This window comes from Coenobita brevimanus, chromosome 14 (genome assembly GCF_032717465.1).
Source record: "Coenobita brevimanus isolate Jiangsu-jjx chromosome 14, ASM3271746v2, whole genome shotgun sequence".
NCBI lineage: Eukaryota > Metazoa > Arthropoda > Malacostraca > Decapoda > Coenobitidae > Coenobita > Coenobita brevimanus.
The window spans coordinates 12,555,001-12,576,279 of NC_136967.1; the positions used below are offsets into that span (position 1 = coordinate 12,555,001).

The window sequence follows — 21,279 nt, forward strand, 5'->3', positions numbered from 1 at the left end:
GTCTAAGTTACGGTTTAATCACATTAATGACGGATGCGACCAGAACGTGGATAAGCGTCTTATTTTAAATTATGATTAGTAAAGTAAAATCATTCCACTAACCTTTGTCACATTCCACCAGCCATACATATACAGATTCTGTGCCTCTTCATTCCAAAACTCTTTGCCGCTCCGACTCATTTCTCTCTATAAAACAATTCGTATTTTTCCCTCCCTCTTCTTCCTTGTGGGACTCTTGTTTCTATACATCTTTCTAATTTACCAACCATAATCAAGTGTTCTTTTCTTCATTTGATTCCTATTCTCTCTCTCTCTCTCTCTCTCTCGCTCTTAATAATATTATAATCGTAATAATAAACACTGAAGGGGATGAAAGACTCAACTGCTCTGATATTTACTATTACCATACGTAACATCCAGTTCACCCACCATTTTTCACAATCACTTTCTGTAGCCTCCGCGTCAATGATGCCACAAACGTTTGCATCAGTTCAAGAATTTCGACTCGCGTATCTGACACTGATAGAGAGGGAAGGAGGGAGGAAATCATCCGAGATTTCTTTATATCATACGGACCTGGGGGTTACCAGGCCCAGGGAAAATACGGTATGAACAGGAAGGAGCAAAACCTTGAGTTGAGAGGCAGCAGCATCGCTCTGCGCGACAGTTGGCTGTCAATACGTGCTATCGCTCAGCGATTTCACTAAGGACCGTCGCCATGTGGATTACAAGGTGGAACACCAATGGAAACATAGGCGACCTGCGTTAGGTCTTTAAGTTCTATGTGCATACTTGGATTTGTTATAGTACGAGTATACATAAGATATAGTGTATAAGAACAATTATAAATATTTAACCTATGAGGTTACAGTTATTATATTGAAATTTTCAATATATAGATAATCATATGCTACGAAAATACATATTGTCTGCGATTACATCTACAACCATCAACAATTGTCTTGTGACCTGCATTACTGGTTTGTGGTGGGGTAGTGTAGGGTATCAGAGGTTTAATCCTGTCAGTAATGGGGTTGGAGCACAGGAGGGTCTGTGTTAAGCTGTTAATCGTGCTATGATGGTTAAGTGTTGTTCACGGCAACGTATGACTTACAGTAACATTATAGTACAGTAGTAGTTCACATTTACATGTTATCTATGTTTATTTAATGCATCCGAACCTGGCTGTAGGAAAGACGTGAGCAAAACGCATTGTAGCTCTGGCTTCCTCTTTAGTCTTCCGATATCCTTACCATCTCTCCCACCCTTCCATTCTCAAATGACCATGTTATAGGAAATGCAAAGATGATTAGTTTTTCCACATACCCGTTAACTACAAATCCATATAATTCTTTCACACATTAAGCATAGCTGGTGATCAAACTATCGATTACATTTAGGATCCATTAACATTAAAAAAAGATTCGTATTATTCTACATATTTATGTGTTACGCGATTCCTGTTCCACCAGTGTTAGCGAAATAGGAGTGAGCATTGATATAACAGATAAAGGATGGGGAGAAAAGATATGGGCGTATAGAGTAATATAAACAGTCCTGTTCACCACGTTCCTTTGTCGGTAATATCATATAAGGAAATTGTCCCAACTGGTTAACAATGTGTTCTCAAACTTTCGTGGATTCTATGGAGGTGACAGTGTTAGCACGTGGAGTTGTAACGTAGTCCATTCGTCCAGACTGATACAACTAAGCAACCTGCATATGGCAACATCTCCCCACTGAGTGGCTCTGACAAGGCGAGAGAGTGACGTTCGCCTCGTGAAATGATACTGCATATGCAGCTCGTTCAGGTTTCACGGAGTAGGACGGATGCACTAAAACCTTACACAGTCCTTAGGAAAGACCCACGCAAACTATAATACAGTAGTAACGTTTGAGAACACCACAATAAATGCATCACAACCTTGTTGGGTTTACAGCAAACTCCTTTTCTTAGAGAGAACAGGAGACCTATGGAGAAGGACACCAGTAGAGGATGGGAACATTATTGCGGCAGCGGAAGCTAACCCCCTTACCAACGCAGCAGCAATAAGGCATGACTTGCAGTTAGAAATGTCAGCCAGAAGTGTAAAGAGAAGGTTACATCGCGCTGGAAAACACCATCGCACCCCAGCTCAGAAGGAATGCCTGACGGACCAGCAACGTGCAGGAAGACTGGCCCTTGCACAGCTCCATGTTGTGCAGGATGATGACTTATGGAGCAGAGCCAGCTTTACAGATGAGAAGAATTTCTCCCCTAGTTCCCACGGCAGAGTCCATTGTTGAAGGAGGGATAGTACACTGTAAGATATGAACTGTCGACAGTCTTGCAATATATACGGCTTTACTATAAATTAATAATCACATATTTAAATACTGTAAAACGTATTACGGTGTTGAGAGTGTGGATGTGATGCAAATGTGACCGGAGTTTGCATGGTTGTTTTAGTTTTTTGGTTTATTGTGACCCCACCTTGGCGGGATGAGGCCATTAAGGGATCACATGCGCATCATATTTACACCCTAAACACCTGTTACTGTGACCCAACTTTTTGTCCGTTCCAACGCACAAGGAAAAATAAAACAAAATTGGCCGTTTCATACGCACAGGGTCTGGGTCACCAGCGTCGCCACACATCCCTTACCAAATTGCGCCGTCTTTTTCCCTCTCTTGCACGACTGTAATTATATACGCTATTCTCGGGTGTCTGCCCTTTCCTCTCCTCCATCCTTCTTTCCTTCCATTCTCTTTTATCTTTCTTTCCTTCGTTCTTTCCTCGTCCTTCTGCCTACGGATGACTGTAAACTCCCTTTTCTGTCACTTTCCTTCATTCTTTCCTCTTCCTTCTGCCTGTGGGTGACTATGCTGAGTGACAAGCCAAATGGTTTCCTGTACACCAGGAAACCATTTACTACGCTGGATGATAACCACGTAACCAGATTTTGGCGCCTGGTGGTTTAGTGGGTAATTACGGCACTCTAATCGGGTTGGCTTTTATCCAAGGGGGTAGTTGGGGTTTATTGCTTACGTAATGCCACTCAGGAATGAGTGAGGCTGGTCACTCATCTTAAATGTCAGGACCAACTTGCCTAGCCCAGGGCTCCTACGTTCCTTATGGGGCAACATAGGATCGAATGATGGATTGATGAATGGATATATATATATATATATATATATATATATATATGAATGAAGCCTTTGTGGTACGGTGGTAAAGTGTGCTTTTTCGTACACTGAAGAACGAGGGTTCGCGCCCTGCCAGGGTAATAAACTACGGGAGCGTTTTTCTGGCCACGTACTGGTTGGCGGACATAAGGGGTTGAACCAGTGTCGCATACTATAAAGTATGCTTGCACCCAGTTGGCTTGCGTGTGACGATTACACTTGGTTCACAGACTACAACCACATCCAAAGCCACTCCAACACTACAGTTACACTTACAAGCACTTCTCACCCTACATACAATCTCAACCAGACATCATAAGCCACTTGGTAGAGATACATTAGCTGTATCGTCCCAACTTCGGTCGGGATAGGCCGGTCCTGCAGTGGACACTCAAACGGCTGATAAGATGAGAGATGATATATATATATATATATATATATATATATATATATATATATATATATATATATATATATATATATCCGACGAATAGGCTTTCAGAGTAGAATAGTGTGGCATTTGACCACAACAGAAACCTTTAGTTACTTTCGCTATATGGATATTGTGTTACCCCAATAATGAAAACTATGTGCATCGTGGCTCTTTGGTAATAATTTAGTTTACTCTTTTGCACCGATCCATAAAAGGTAAAATATTAATACTGTATATTTATTTAAATGCACACCCATAATGCCACTTAGAAAGTACTGTATATTACTAATGACTGACACGAGAGGACAATATCACGCTTATTTTCTCCTGCAGCTACGCCGACCCAACATTCTGGAGGAGGCCCGCTCTGGTCACGTCACGTGCAATGTCTAGGACTGGGTGTGTCAACACGGCATGTGTGACGTGTTTCAAATAGAAGGTCGATTCACAGCTGACAAATACACAGAAATTCTAGAGGAGTGTTTCCTGCCTTCCCTCTGGGAAAGAGATTAACCTTTTCCTCCCGGCCCGTTCTCTTCATTGAAGATAAATGCCCGATCAACACTACTCACGCTGTACAGAGGTTGTTTCAGAGGCAGGACAACCTTGAGCTCCTTGATTGACCCAGTAAAGGAACTGACATGAATGTCATTGAGCTCGTGTGGGCCCAGATTATCAACAGCATGGAAATGGAAATTGAGAGAAATACCAACACCCTTATGGCCCACGTTCAACGGCAGTGGGAGTATCACAGGCACAGGCCAGAAGTGATGCAAACGCAAGTGGCATCAGTGACGCGGAGGCTGCAAAAAATGATTGAGAAAATAGTGGGTGGGCTGGATATTAATTAAATATGGTTATAGTAAATATCAGAGCAATTGAGTCTTTCATTCCCTTCAATGTTTCTTATTACGATTATAATATTATTAAGAGAGAAAACAATATATTGATTTTACTTTACTAATCATAATTTAAAATAAGACGCTTATCCACGTTCTGGTCGCATCCGTCATTAATGTGATAAAACCGTAACTTAGACAAAATGTAAGGAGACCCGACCATCCGTGTGTTTCATAGTTTACTCACGAGACACAGTGTGCTATACTTCCATCATCTATTTAACTACACAAGTGCAGTTGAAATTAAAACGTCAATTGCATTGGGCAAGGCATGTGGTAAAATGTTACCTATCAGCGTTTCCTAGCTACGACTATACATGCATAGGATGTAATCTGGGTAAATATAATACTATGCTGCCTAACCACATTATTTCATGTGACATGGGAATAAAGTAATAATAAAATCACTAGTCTTTTACATATATGGAAGTATACAGATTCCATATTTCATAGAAATATTGGTCGTGACTGTAATGAGATAGGGAGACGCTCCTTCAATGTCGTTACCGTGCCTTAGGTGTATACTCTCTCTCTCTCTCTCTCTCTCTCTCTCTCTCTCTCTCTCAATGTGTGTGTGTGTGTGTGTGTGTGTGTGTGTGTCAGACACGCGAATCGAAATTCTCGAACTCTGAACCCCAGACGCTTTGGCATTGGCAATGCTGATTGTATCACCAAAATCTGACCGGGCCTGTACATCAGCACATACATAGACACATGTACACCAACACACGCACTCACAAACACACACATATATACAAACACGCTGACATACAGACATACATACATACATACATACAGACAGACAGACAAACAGACACACACACACACACACACACACACACACACACACACACACATGGACACACACACAAACAGACACAAACACAGACAAACACACAGACACAGAAACACACAAAGACACACACAGAGACACGCACAGATAAACGCAGAGGCACAGACTCACAGACACAGTGTTACGGAACAGAGAAAGATAACGTACACTTTAAGTGAGAATGCTAAAAATCACTACTGTCCCGTAAAGTTCCAGGTTCAAAACAAAAGAGTTAGGTAAAATTACAAGTTAAAGTTTAATGCTCAAACTAACAACAAAACATTCAGAACTCATAAGGATAATGTAATGGCAAATAAACAGGTTAAATATATGGTTAACTGCAATAGCCTCTATTAACACGAAATTAGCAAGAGTAAATTTATCTAAGTCAGCCCTGATAAAATGAGATACCAGATAATACTCAGTGAATGCCAGATAAATAATTACAGATACAAACTATTATACACACACACCACAAAGCCAGTCAGGAGACAGGACGTGTGTGCTGGGCATTCCCCAGGTCCTGTCCTCCCCACTTACTGTTTTATAATCAGCCCATACACCACTGACCGGGCTAATGTATGGCCCGGCCTGCACTATATGTGCAGGGAATCTTTCAACGAACGAACGAACTATTATAAAAAATGACTGACATAAAGAACCCCACACGAATTACAAAAACTTCACTAGGCCTACAAATTAAACTTATGCTATACAGTACAAGAAAAAATGCAACAACAGTTATACTCAAATTACACACAGCTGCTAGATGGTTGGAGATTTCTTGAGCACTCACAATAATAATATCTGTACAGGGGAGGACAGAGATGTGAACAAAATGAGGAGCAGATCTAAGTGGCCATGATGCAGAGACTGAGCTCATTATATAGGGGCCAGCAGAGCCTGATACAACTTGTAAGAAGGACGCGCAAATGAAGCCATGGGGACAAAGGGCTGAAAATCCCGCAAAGTATAACAGAGAGAACGACTTACTCTACTATAACGGTAGAAGGGGGGACTGAGGCAGAACACGCTCGTGATCAAACATGCAGCAACTGTGCGTTAAAATTACACAAAGGATGATGAAATCATAGGCTATGTAACACCTCCCCACAAAGAAAAAGAAATTTACAAAGGAAATTTCTTATCACTCTAAAACAATCTGTCTAAAGTCTAGATAAGCAATCTGCAATAACATTTTCTTTCCCCTTGACATGTTGTATGTCTAATGAATACTCCTGAAGAAGTAGACTCCATCTTGTCAATCTCTGATTTTTATCTTTAAACTTACTAAGGAATTTCAGTGGGTTATGATCGGTATAAATGACTATGGGGTCAAAACCAGAACACAAATAAAATGAAAAATGCTGTAAACCCAAAATCAAGGCCAAAAGCTCTTTCTCAATAGTTGAGTAGTTCTGTTGAGGTGGAGTGAACTTCTTACTGTAATAAGATACAGGATGTTCAATACCCTGATCATCCTCTTGCAGCAAAACAGCCCCAGCTCCTGTATCACTTGCATCAACAGCCATCTTAAAAGGCTTAGCAAAATTTGGAGTAGCGAGCACTGGCTGACTTAATAGGATAGCTTTAAGTTTGTTGAAAGAGGATTCACAGTTATCGGTCCAGACAAATTCAACTCCCTTTTTCAGTAGGTCTGTAAGTGGTGATACAAGAATAGAAAAGTTAAGAACAAATCTCCTGTAATAACCTACCATTCCCAAAAAATCTTTGTAGCTCTTTCCTACTTTTAGGTCTGGGAAGATCACTTATAACCTGAACCTTAGCTCCTGGTGGTGCAACATGTCCATCACCAATTACATACCCAAGGTACTGAACTTTAGCTTGACCAAACTCACACTTTGATAAATTAGCTACAAGATTAGCATGAACCAAACGCTCAAGAAATTTACTGACATGGCATAGGTGATCTTTCCAGTTGTCACTGAAGATTAATACATCATCAATATAAACAACACACCCTGCCAAACCCTCTGTTACAACATTCATGAGCTTCTGAAATGTGGCTGGTGCATTCTTCATACCATATGGCATTACTGAACATGCAAAAGTCTTTCCTAGTGGTACAAAACATGAGATCTCCCTAGCACGTTCAGTCATAGGTACTTGCCAGTATCCCTTTAACAAATCAAACTTACTTATGTACCTAGCCTTTCCGATCTTGTCTATGCAATCTTCCACACGAGGGAGAGGGTAAGTGTCTGTTTTGGTTATCTGATTAACACGTCTGTAGTCGATGCAAAGCCTCTGTGACCCACCTGGCTTAGGGACTAGAGTGACAGGAGAACTCCACTCGCTCTGACAGGGCTCAATCATCTTGTGGTCCAACAGGTAGCCAAGCTCCTTCTGGATGAGAGGAACTTTCACTGGGTTCACACGGTAAGGAGGCAATTTAATTGGCTTTGCGTCTCCAACATCGACATCATGCATCAACACAGTGGTTCTTCCTGGAGTGGCACGGAACACTTGCGGGTACTCCTGCAGTAATGCCGAAAACTCCTGCCTTTCCTTGGGTGGTAGATGAGAAAGCTTAGTCTGGAGATCATTCATGATATCAGGATTCTTCCCCAAACTATCACTCAGGCTCATACTGCATGGTAGAGCTTCACTTGCAGACTCAGGTGGAACAGCTACAGTGCAGACTGGACTATTTTCGTCCCGCTTGTGATATAACTTTAGCATGTTGATGTGACATAGTTGCTTGCTCTTTCTACGATCTGGTGTGGCGATGACATAGCTGACATCACTGAGTTTCTTCTCCACGAAATAAGGGCCACTAAACTTGGCTTGAAGAGGTTGCCCATGAACTGGTAGCAGAATCAAAACCTGATCTCCTGGCTGAAAGTGGCGTAACCTGGACTTCTTATCATACCAAGTCTTCATCTTCTCCTGAGCAGCTCCTAAATTCTCTCTCGCCAGCTGTAAAGCAGTGGACAGCCGTTCTTTGAACTTCATCACATACTCCAGCAGGTTGACGTCATCTTCCTCCGACAGCCAGCATTCCTTGAGTAACTTTAGGGGTCCTCTTACTTCATGGCCAAACAGTAGTTCAAAAGGTGAGAAGCCCAGTGATTCATTTGGAGATTCTCTTGCGGCAAACACAACGAATGGAAGACCTTTATCCCAGTCTTTCTGATGTTCCAAACAGTATTTCTTGAGCATCGATTTGAGTGTTTGATGATATCTCTCCAACGCTCCCTGGGTCTGGGGATGGTAAGCTGAAGACGTGATCTGGGTGATGCCCAACTCTTTCAGAGACTGTTTGAAAACGTTTGACATGAAATTACTTCCCGGTCTGACTGTACCTCCTTGGGCAGACCAAACTTTGTGAAGAACCCTAGCATTTCCTTAACCACGTTCTTTGCTGAGATATTTCTAAGTGGAATGGCTTCAGGATAAGGAGTAGCCATATCAATCATGGTCAACACATAAGAAAATCCTGAAGAAGTCTTAGGAAGAGGGCCCACAATATCCACCAACACACGGGTGAAAGGCGCCTCAAAAGGAGGAATGGGAACTAGAGGTGCAACCTTTTCAGTCTGATTACACTTCCCCACAACTTGACAGGTGTGACAAGACTTACAATACCAGGAAACATCCCTGAAGATACCTGGCCAGTAGAAGTGTTTCAAAATGCGTGCCACAGTCTTCCTCACTCCAAGGTGTCCTGCCAAACTGGAATCATGAGCCACTCTAATGATATCCTGCCTACAAACACGAGGGATGACAACTTGATGTACAACCTCCCATTCACAGTCGGCTGATGCTGTTGGGGGTCTCCACTTCCTCATAAGTACTCCTGACTTTACATAATAACAAGTAGAAGCACCGGCTGACTCTTCTTCACTGTAAGCAGAGTTAGCTAGACCTTTCAACTCAGGGTCAGCAATCTGCAACTCAAACAACTCTTGACGAGACAAATTATCAACACTACGGGGTACTGCCTCATCTGGTGAGTGGTCCAAATTAGCAAGAAAAGTGTCAGCTAGGATAACATCATCATCATCATTATCCTCTAAGTCACCAGTAACTTTAGACTTAGCCCTAGTGACAGCACATGCAGGGAACACATCAGGGACATCACAATCCTGGGACGCAGCCACTGGCTCACTAGACAACTGAGGAGCTGGACACACTTGACTTCCACGAATATCATTTCCAAGTAAGAAAGTTACACCTGACATTGGGAGTGTCTCAACCAACCCAACCATAACGGAACCATTAACAAAACCAGACTCTAAATTCACTCTGCACAGAGGAACAGAGAAGTAATTATTCCCTACACCTTGTAAGATTACAGTTTCATCAGAGGAATTAACATTAGAGCCTAGAACACTGGTCAGCATAAGGGATTGGCAAGCACCTGTATCACGATATATTTTAACTGATTTCCTGTCATTACTGTCCAGAGGACTGACAAAACCATCAGACAGGAAATTAGCACATGAACTCTTGAGAGTGTCACCCACGTTACTGCTCAAAAGAGGAGCTCCATCATGAGAATTTAAGTTACCCCTCAAAGCAGGTTCAGTTAACTCAGTTAAAGAATTCTGGGAACTCTCAAGAGTGGACACTAGACCAATTGACTGAATATTTAAAGACTCCTTTTTGTTCACATCACGCTGTCTCCTGAAACATCTCTCCGTAGTATGACCAAGCTTACTACAATAAGTACATTTACTTTTCTGAAATCTAGAGGTGAAGCTGGTATTTACTTCCTGAGAAACATCATCCTTATTCTCTTTCCTGTTACCTGTACTCTGAGTAGAGGCAACGTACTTACTCTCAGCTTTCCCTTTTTCTCTAGAATATCTCTTGTGAGTGAGAACATACTTATCAGCTAAAACTGCAGCATCAGACAAATTATCTATTCTTTTCTCATCAAGATATAGGCTTACATCTTTATAAATACACCTCTTGAAGTCCTCCAGCAAAATCATCTGCTTAAATTTACCAAAATCAGAATCCACATTCTTAGAATTTAACCACTGCTCTAACAGATCTTCTTTGATTTTTGCATACTCAACATGGGATTGCTTATCTTGCTTATAAGTTGTCCTAAATTTTACTCTATAAGCTTGAGGAACAAGCTCATAGGCCTTAAGAATCAAGCTCTTAACTACATCATAATTATCAGACTGATCCTGAGGCAAAGATGCATAAGTTACTTGAGCTTTACCGGTGAGAACAGTTTGAAGGAGTACTGGCCAATACTCCTTAGGCCAATTAAAACCTGTAGCTACCCTCTCAAACAACTGAAAATACTTTGTTAAATCAGATTCATTAAAAGGAGGGACAAGTTTAACATTTTTAGCCACATCAAAATCATCAGAGCTAGATGATCCAGTTCCACCTTGTTTCATGCGATACTCATGGTCTGCCTGAATCCTAGCAATTTCAACTTGTGCCTCAGCCTCCTTAGCTTTTGCCTGAAATTCAGCTTCCTTCACACGAGACTCCGCCTCCTTAGCCTTAGCCTCCTGCAGGGCTAGCTGTAACTTAGCTAATTCAATCTGCGTTTGCTCATTTGGAGGAGTTACATTAAACAAGCTTTTATTAATCATGCCAACAATTTGATCTTTAGAATGTTGAGAGTGAACTGCAATTCCCAATTGTTGAGCAACAAGCTTAAGTTCATTCTTTGTTCTGTTTTCTATATCACACACTGTTTGCACATTTGACAAAAAATCTTTGGCTTCATCAAGTGTAGAAATAGTAGCCATCATGAATATATCACAGTCACAAAATATCAAACAATATCCTTATGATAATATCCTGAATATCCTGATATGAGGTCGCCAAATTTATGTTACGGAACAGAGAAAGATAACGTACACTTTAAGTGAGAATGCTAAAAATCACTACTGTCTCGTAAAGTTCCAGGTTCAAAAGAAAAGAGTTAGGTAAAATTACAAGTTAAAGTTTAATGCTCAAACTAACAACAAAACATTCAGAACTCATAAGGATAATGTAATGGCAAATAAACAGGTTAAATATATGGTTAACTGCAATAGCCTCTATTAACACGAAATTAGCAAGAGTAAATTTATCTAAGTCAGCCCTGATAAAATGAGATACCAGATAATACTCAGTGAATGCCAGATAAATAATTACAGATACAAACTATTATAAAAAATGACTGACATAAAGAACCCCACACGAATTACAAAAACTTCACTAGGCCTACAAATTAAACTTATGCTATACAGTACAAGAAAAAATGCAACAACAGTTATACTCAAATTACACACAGCTGCTAGATGGTTGGAGATTTCTTGAGCACTCACAATAATAATATCTGTACAGGGGAGGACAGAGATGTGAACAAAATGAGGAGCAGATCTAAGTGGCCATGATGCAGAGACTGAGCTCATTATATAGGGGCCAGCAGAGCCTGATACAACTTGTAAGAAGGACGCGCAAATGAAGCCATGGGGACAAAGGGCTGAAAATCCCGCAAAGTATAACAGAGAGAACGACTTACTCTACTATAACGGTAGAAGGGGGGACTGAGGCAGAACACGCTCGTGATCAAACATGCAGCAACTGTGCGTTAAAATTACACAAAGGATGATGAAATCATAGGCTATGTAACAACAGACACAGACACAGACACACAGACAGACAGACAGACACACACACACACCAAAAGACATACAGACACATGTACATCAACACATACATAGAGACATGTACACCAACATACGCAGTCACAAACACACACATATTCAAACACGCTGACATACACACATAAAGACAGACAGACAGACAGACAGACAGACAGACACACACACACACACACACACACACACACACACACACACACACACACACGAAGTTACACACAGAGATACACACACACACACACACACACACACACACACACACACACACACACATACAGACACACACAGAGACACCCATAGTGGTAACGCTCTCGCCTGCCAACTGGTGGACGGGAGTTCGCGCCTCGCTCAGGTTGCGAAAAGTTTCACTGACGAAGTGGGTGGTTACTGTCCCCCTTGAGCAAGGGGACGGATGTGTGGGTGTGTGAAGGTCACAGCCTTGCTCTTAGATAGGACTATATGAGCTCTCAGCTCCCTTCCGGGAGGGTAAAAGCTGACGATCACGACCATCAAGTGATCCTGACCGACCCGGTGAATAATTATTAGATATGTATACACACACACACACACACACACACACACACACACACACACACACACAGGTACACACACACACAGACATATATAGACACGTAGACACACAAAACACGAACATAAACACAGAAACACATAATAACGGGCGCACACACAAATACACACACACGATCACACACTCAGACACAGTGACACGCACACACACGTACCAGCACTTAAACACAGCAACAGCTGGTATCTTCAGGCATATCATTATGTTTCTGCTTGCCTCACAGATCTCCAGTTATTTTTTTACTGTGACTTCAGTATAAATACATTTGACATGCACCTTTGTGGGAGCTAACCTTAACGTTTCATCTCATTTATTTGTAATTCAAAACAGATTAAATAATTCACCTATATCTATGTCTGTGTATCCATATCTATCTATCTATCTACCCATCTATCTATCTGTTTATATATCTATATCCTGTAGAAATAAATTCTAATCTCCCGAGAACCACTTGAATGCCAGTTTCTACCAAGATATCTACACAAACGCAGTGTGTGTGTTTTGTTCCCACAGTACTGAGTGGGTAGGACCTATAAACAATGGTGATCCCCAAACGTCCTACAGCACCTAAATTTCTGTTAACAGTGGGGGGAAAAAACCCACCCTTAATACCGGTATGCTAAACGTGAAAATACATTTACATATTTGATCTTTAGATATCTGGAGCAGTGTCAAGACCGTGCCACAAGCAGTATGAGCTTCTTGTAATGACTAAGCATAACAACGGTATTGATAGATCATGTCACATCACTGACTATTATTACTAGCTATGAGATATACTAAAAATATCATACTGAAGCACAAGGTGGCCTTCAAACCGTAAAACCGACAACAGCCAAACAATACTATTCACTTTGAAGAGTAGAGGCCCAGTGCAAGGCTAGTACCCTACTGTTCAGAAGTTTTAAGAAAGAGAAACTGACCTAGCAGCATTTTTTTTTTTTTTTAACAAAATATCCACTCACCGTTGGGTGATTCACATAATATAAAGCTGTCACTCTTATTTGGGTACTCCTTATCACTAGATCACAGACTTACTTAAAAAACTGTATCCTGGCACCCTGGTCAGCTATGGCCCAGATATTGCCAACACCACCCATGTTGATGCAGCAGATGACGACCACCACCAGTACACCACCAAACATGAGGAGCGTCTGCAGCACGTCAGTGTATACCACGGCCTTCACTCCACCCTGGAACAATAAGTAGATGATCGGGCTCTGCACTGCATCAGTGTATTATACCTACTATTCCGCTGCCTCTACATTACATTAATGGCACGTTCGTTACTTTTAACTATGATGCACCCTATCAGAATTATCCATTGATATAGATATACATCGAGCCTCACTCACCTTAGGAATTTAGCCAGCAGATAGCAGTGGATTCTTTGGTGGACTATTGTCAATGCTTGTAAACCCACTAAAATAATTATTGGCACCCATTGCTTCGATACACTTCGCAGTTATCACGGACACAGAAGCAGTGAATACATAGTAAGGGTTAGTACACCTGATCTTCCCTCCCTCAATCTCCCCGCCCCTTTCCTCAATCTCTCTCTCTCTCTCTCTCTCTCTCTCTCTCTCTCTCTCTCTCTCTTCAGACAGTATAACTACTGTAGCTTCAAGTCATCTGTAGAGAATATTTCATATCAATGGACATAATGCTCGAAGGAAGGTCTCAAAACAGCAATGCATCATCCACCAGATAACATAGAAATCAAAATGTTATTTGTCTGCTTGGCACCATCGTACCCGATGTTACCATCTAAGGATTTTCTCCCACCTTGTGATACAATGACTACCACTATTAGCATTTTAAGAATGAGATGATAGCAAACTTTTTTGTCCTGAGTGTCCGGTATATGCAACACCCTATGAATAAAACATGTAAAGTATATGCGGTATGTATCTTAGTATTACCGCAATATTAACCACATGGATGACACGTGAATGTAGTAGTGCATGGATCATGAAACTGAGGCTGGTGTATCACCAGTTTGACGATGAAAACAAATTCGCGCAGCGGATGATCGGTATTCATATTAGTTTATTTCAGGACAGGCTTTTACCTCAATCGGTTCTCGATTTGCATATAATGTGAGGAATGTGTTGCTTACGAAACTGCTTCGGGTTGGGCAATCTGAACTTCGAATCAGTAGTAGGAGTTTTAAAATGAATCTGAATCTGATCTACTTTACACATTAACACCCTCGTTTATATTTTTTATGGAAATTTTTGGTACTGAAACTCTCGAAGTAAAGTACAAGGCAGTGAGAACTGATAGGCAAAAAAAAAAAAAAAAAAAAAAAGCTTAGTAGGCGGTGCAACGAAGCCTCCGATGCCACAATGAATACGGATCTAAGGCTCAGCAGATCAGGGATACCAACGAGGGACGTTAACTCAGTTTATTTTCAGATCTCTCCTCCTGTGTGTCAGATTTTATCACGCTAAATGAGTGCAGATAATTTATTTATTTATTTATTTATATATTTATTTATTTTTTTAGTGGGAGTGCACCAAAGTTCTTATACCATATTTAGCTGAGTCTATTTTGAGTACGCGTATCTGCTGCAGACGATGAACTGCAATGATTTTCTGTAGCTCGTTACTTGTGTACTGGAGGCGATGAGGTGACTCCCCTAGTGAGCGAACTCATGTAATTATGCGTGTTTCTCGAGTCTAGGGGTTGGAGTCCACTTCACAACGGATAATTTACCTGCCTGCATATGTTCTCACCGTGTAGGTTCACTAATGGTATACAGTTACAGAAATAAGTACCATCCTAAGGTTTACCCAGTACATGGTGGGAAAGTCGGACCATTTAAGACACGCATTAGTGAAGGTAAGATTCTTACTATGTTTCGCCACATGGATTTTTTTTTTTTTTTCATAGAGAAATGGAAAAGTAGTTATCTTTGCCTATACAGTATATAATGCAGACTCTAACACAAACATAGCAAATATAACACTTCCACTTTCATGTATCATTCGTTCTACCAACGTCCCTTTCCCATTCGTATTTATCTCGGATGAGGAAGGGTTCATTCTGCCTATTACTCTCCATCTGAGAAGTTTGTCATGATCGAAATATGAAATGATACACGTAAAAACACAAAGAGACCTAATTGTGTAATTCTACACAGGATAGTCTAATGCATAAAATTTATCCACTGCCACAGAATGTGGTCAGTGCAGCCTAAGACAGTTTTTGTCTGCCATTACCATACCCTGTTCAGAGTCATTTGTAGTTTGTCATTAGTAGAGATGGTGGTGAAACACTAGAGGATTCAACTGCTGGAAATAAGATCTCGAGATCACTCCTCCTTTAGTTCATGATCATAATAAAAGTGCTGGAGAGCGACCCCTTCTTGTGGTGGTACTGTACAGATATAACTGAAGAATTCAACTGCCTGGTTTTACAAATATCGTCAACTTCTTCCCTATCCAGCCGAAAGGAGGAGGATGGACTGTGAGAGAAGAGCAACTTAAGCCTGTAGTCCACGAGGTTACATTTTAGATATAACTTGGGAATACAGTTACTGCCGCTACATAGTCTGACTATGATCAGATTATTTAATTCAGCTACATGAAAATCTGATGCACGTATTGGGTTTTAGTCAGGCTCATTATACAGAGGTAAGGGAAAACGAATCCTGATTTGCGTGTTGTTTAATATTTGCTTAACCACTTCACTACGATGACGTATTTTATATTTTATACTGACTACTAGCAGATGCTTCTTTTGTGATTTTGTTCGACTGTAGTTATATATGTTGCTTAGACCTATATATTACCCCTGCAGTTCGAAAGTCTCTCCTAAGGTAAATACAATAGTCTAGAGACAATAAGAAACACACAAACACACCGGTAGGTCAGGGACGTGCTCATCCCCTTGCAAATCTCGATACGTACTTTATAATGGAATCTTTCTTCTCTCATATGAACTCTTTCCTTACACTGAACCCATTCTCTTCTTTCTTTGGTTATTCGCTGTCACCTGCTTTTTAGTAGCAGGGAAAACGATGATTCGAGCCCACCTCTCACGCCTTCGGTCGGGGACGTGCTCATTCTCAAGCATCACTACTATCCTACTTTTTACATGTGGGCCAATTTTACATAGTACCATAAGGGGATGGGGTTATCTGGTGATTTTGGGAGCTGTTCAGGGGGAGCTGGGCGTTAGAATGTCATAGTGCACTGGCGATGTATTGTATAACGCAATCATGGACAAAGTTATTGGATGATATTCAGCAGAGGTGTGAACCTATGCCCAGGTGGTGAGATGAGGAGAGTTAAGGGCACTGTGGTGCCAAGCTCTGGTGAACGCTGGTGGATCGTATGTTGCTGGATAGTATTCATCTTTTCACCATTCGATTGTAATTTTACCACCCAGTCTGAGGAGATGAGAGCATAAGCCCTTGTTTGTTCGGGGATACTGCTCTAAAGTTCTGCCTTAAGCCTATTGTCCGTGACGGCATTCTTAGGCGTCCTCTAACATCATAGACTATAAGTGGATATAATTTCTGATATTCTGTCAGTGAGATGGGACCGCCTTTTTGTGGATAATGTGGTTATAATAATCATTTAGCATTTTACGAGGTGCTTCCCCAGAGTTCCCGAAATTTGTCTAAAGAAAGAAAAAGTTTAAGTTAATTCTATCACCACCGTCCCCTTCAAAGCAGTCTCTCTGGGCGTGCAGACATCGATCTCAGAGCATCTCCCACAGTCGGAACGCGTTTTGGAAGTCCTAGAGCATCAGCATGTTCAGGACCTGTGAGTTTCTCCTGGATTTCCACAATGATGTCAAATTTTAGTGTATAGGGTGCCATATCTAAACAGTCAAATTACCGTACGCCTTCCTGAAGCCCATGCTCCCCCCCCCCCAACACACATTTTGGGCCTTTGAAGTTATGATTATATATATATATATATAATATATATATATATATATATATATATATATATATATATATATATGTTGTAGCAGTGGCCGTGTTTGTGTGTGTGTGTGTGTGTGTGTGTGTGTGTGTGTGTGTATTTTGGGCAGCCGAAACTACACATTCAAATCGCACCAAAATTGGCACAAAAATCGCAAAGAAATCTCTGATGTGAAAAAACTTGGTCCCATCACGATTGAAAAACTTTTACTGTATTTAATGAGCGATCACATTTTGACCAATAAACGCTGCTCCCGAAGCCTGGCATAGGACCTCCGTAGAATTTTTTGCCCAGAGGTAGAACTAAAATAAATTGTAGAAATAACCGTGTGTCTGTGTGTGTACTTCGGACTTGCATTTGGACAACTTGGGTTCCATTCCCGAAGATGCAAATAACATGATCAATTGGTTAGCTGCAAAAAATCCAAGTGACAATGTTACACTAGAACAGCACATAAACACGAGAGCCCTCTGCAGGAGCAAGTGTGAGGGGCCCGAAGGGTCCACAAGCACTTGCTCCTGCTGAGGGCTCTCCCGCTGGTATAGTTTATTTTAGTTGTCCCTATGGGCAAAAAATTCTCTGGAGATCCTATGCTGGGTGCCTGGAGCGGAGTTTTTTGGTCAAAATGTGATCGCCCATTAAATATAGTAGAAGTTTTTCAATCGTGATGGGACCAAGTTTTTTCACATCAGCGATTTTTTTGAGATTTTTTTTGCCAATTTTGGTGCGATTTCAATGTGTAGTTTCGGCTGCCCAAAGTACACACACACACACACACACACGGTTAGTGCTATAGTATATTAGATATATATAGACCAATTCTGCTATACTGTATCACAACCTTTAATCTGTTTATAATACAATGGAAAACAGGCAAAGTACAGAATTGGCTAGATTTTGACTGAAAAATGCTAAAACTAAATGCAGGATAAGCTTATAAGAATAACAAATATTGCAGTGTAATAATGAAAACTAAGCCAGTAACTGTATGCAGTTACCATTTATTTTATGGCTATAACAGCACTGAAAAAAAAAAAAAACTCGTGGCTGAACAACACGAAAAGGCAGGACACTTTATTTAGCTGCTAGCGCTAAACCAGCCAAGGTGGCAACACTTAACAGCTGTCAAAAACAATGACGGTCTCTCTCTCTCTCTCTTGTCATTACAGAGTTTAATGGTATATTATATTTTTCGGGAAAGAGTGATGAAAGCTGAAATTCTGAACTTTTGGAGATTTTTTAAAAATTCCTTCCGGATGAAGATTTTGACACCTAAATGCAGGACATGTCCTGGAAAATCCAGATGTATGGCAACCCTACTAGCGTACGTCCTCACTAAGGGCAAGAAGGCGGGAGCAGATGAGAGCGGGGGCAGGCTGGAGCGTTTAAATGTCCGCACTCAGAGCGAGTGGGCCACAGTGGTTGGAGCTAGTTGCCATGGCAACGTCGTCTCGTCACCCTCAGCGATTGCTGACCACATGATCCCTGGCGTAAAGAATAAAAAAAATGTTGTTGCTGGAAAACAGCATACTGAAACATGAACTACATCTTAAACGAGAGAAGCGGTCAGTGCACCAGATAAACAAGGAGAGAGAGCAGCATGCTGAATATCATCTCACCCCACGATTAGAAATGGACCCTGAAAAATGTTATGAGTATTTCCATATGAAGCCTGAGTCTTTCCATAAGCTGCTGTTTCGTTGAACATTGGCTTCAGAAACAAACTACTAAATGCAGGAAGCCAATCTCTCCAAAGGAGTAGCTAGAAGTAACAATCAGATATGTAACACTGGGGTCCTTTACAAAGTTAGTGGACACATATGTTGTCTAAAGCCCATGTCACACACAAGCGACTCAAGGTCCGACTGCGGCATGAGTCATAGTCGTAATGCATTTTTTTCATCAATCATCTCTTGATATTGCTGCCAAAGCCCGGACTCTTTAGGGCGCTCATGAGCAGCTGAGACGACTCGTCGGGCCTCACAACTTGCCAAAAATCGTGTCACAGTTGCATCACAGTTGGGAGTGTCCTTCATCGGTCATGAAGCAGTCTTAGCTCAATCGGATGCGTTGTGATGCAGTCGTTGCATGTCGTGATGCTGTCGGCAACAAAAAAAAACGTTATGACTGCATGTCCCTCAACATACAGTCTCTTGTTTTTGACAGTGAGTGGGACACAGGAGAGGTAAATGGTGATGCGCTGGGCATCACTGGTGGTCCAGGTGTGATGCAATGCCCCACAGTGGGTGTCATTGGTGGTCCAGGTGTGATGCCCTGCCCCATGAGTTGGTTGTGGGGGTGTCGTGGGGGTCTCGTGTGGGGGGATCGGGGTGCATTCCCAAATGCATCACACAGTCGTCTTGCGTTCGTGGGTGGTCGTGTCACGGTCGTGGCTGACAAAAATTAGTAAAATTTAAAATTTGAAGACTTGTAGCTCCATCACCTCACAGTTGCCTCGTGATCTTGTTGCGTTCGTGAGGACGTCACGACCTGTCGTGTGGCAGTCGTGACACGGTCGTGAGGCAGTCTTGAGCAAAGTAGATTCGGGGCCAGTCGGGAGACATGGAAGCCAACTAAGACACGACCTTGAGTCGTGCTGCAGTTGGACCTTCAGTTGCTTGTGTGTGACGGGCTTAAGCACTCTGCTCATCAGTTTGGAAGCATTGACGAAATACAATATGAAGAGTGTAGGTATGGAAGGGATGGCACGTCAGCTCATCACATTGACACGATCATTCCCCTCTATCATACTTTAGCATCACATGTACCTTGATTGCATATACGAGCTCTGAAAAAATACAAGTGGCTTCAGGATATTTTGAAGACAGACTACAAAAGCCTCTTTCTACTAAAGCAAACAAAATAATATATATGATCATTAACAGATAAACATAGAAGGTAAATGTAAATTCCATTCCCATAAATGTTTCCTTTTCTGCAGAATTAAAATACTTTGTTTTAAGTGAACCAGCTTTAAGGTAAATTGAACACATTACAACTTTTAATATGAATGGGACTGACTATTGATTACTGGCTAAATTCTTGGGAAAACTGATCATCATGAAGCATTCGTTGAACTTTTATGTGAAATAAAATAATGTGCTGGTTGTGGTTCTAAGGATTTCATCGATGGTAAAAGACTAAGAAGAAACATCCTATGTGAGTCATTCTCTCCTTCAGATTGTTTCTTAAAGTTAGAGCCACCAAACTTGGAGGACGTATAGACTGAGATGACCTATGGTGACAAGCATAAGATCAGTGACCTTGACCTCAAGGTCCCGTAATAGTTCGACTTCTAGCAGGCAATGGCTGTGGGAAGTTTTTCTTTATCAAAATTGTCCTGGGACGATTTTAAGACGTTCTTGCTATTGTTGTTGTTATTGGTATTTTTATTATTATTATTATTATTATTATTACTTTGGTAGGTGGGGTCGCTCACCATCCACTCATTTGATGCATGGCTGCTCTCAGCTGTCTGCCCTTTCCTCTCCTCCATCCTTCTTTCCTTCCATCCTCTTCTGTCTTTTTTTCCTTCATTCTTTCCTCGTCATCTGCCTACGGGTGACTTTACACTCCCTCTTCTGCCTTTCTTTCCTTCCTTCTTTCCTCTTCGTTCGTCCTGTGGGTGACTACACTGAGTGACAAGCCAAATTGTTTCCTGTAGACCAGGAAACCATTTCCTATACTGGGTGGTAACCCTATAACCAATTTTGGCGCCTGGTGGTTTAAGTGGGTAATTATGGCGCTCCAATCTGATTGAGCCAGTGAAGGTTTAT

At 41.4% G+C, this 21,279-nt stretch overlaps 1 protein-coding gene across 1 annotated transcript in view; it reads right to left on the reverse strand.

Annotated features, from left to right (window-relative positions):
- Window positions 1–17,394, reverse strand: part of LOC145418296 (sodium-coupled monocarboxylate transporter 1-like) — a 27,156-nt gene extending 9,762 nt beyond the window's left edge. Inside the window, exons 1-2 of the mRNA XM_080286739.1 lie at window positions 17,290–17,394; window positions 13,602–13,756 (exon numbers count right to left, since the gene is read on the reverse strand). Of these exons, the coding sequence (XP_080142865.1) occupies window positions 13,602–13,756; window positions 17,290–17,394 (260 nt within the window). The remainder of the gene's footprint in view (window positions 1–13,601; window positions 13,757–17,289) is intronic.
- Window positions 17,395–21,279: the final 3,885 nt, after the last annotated feature.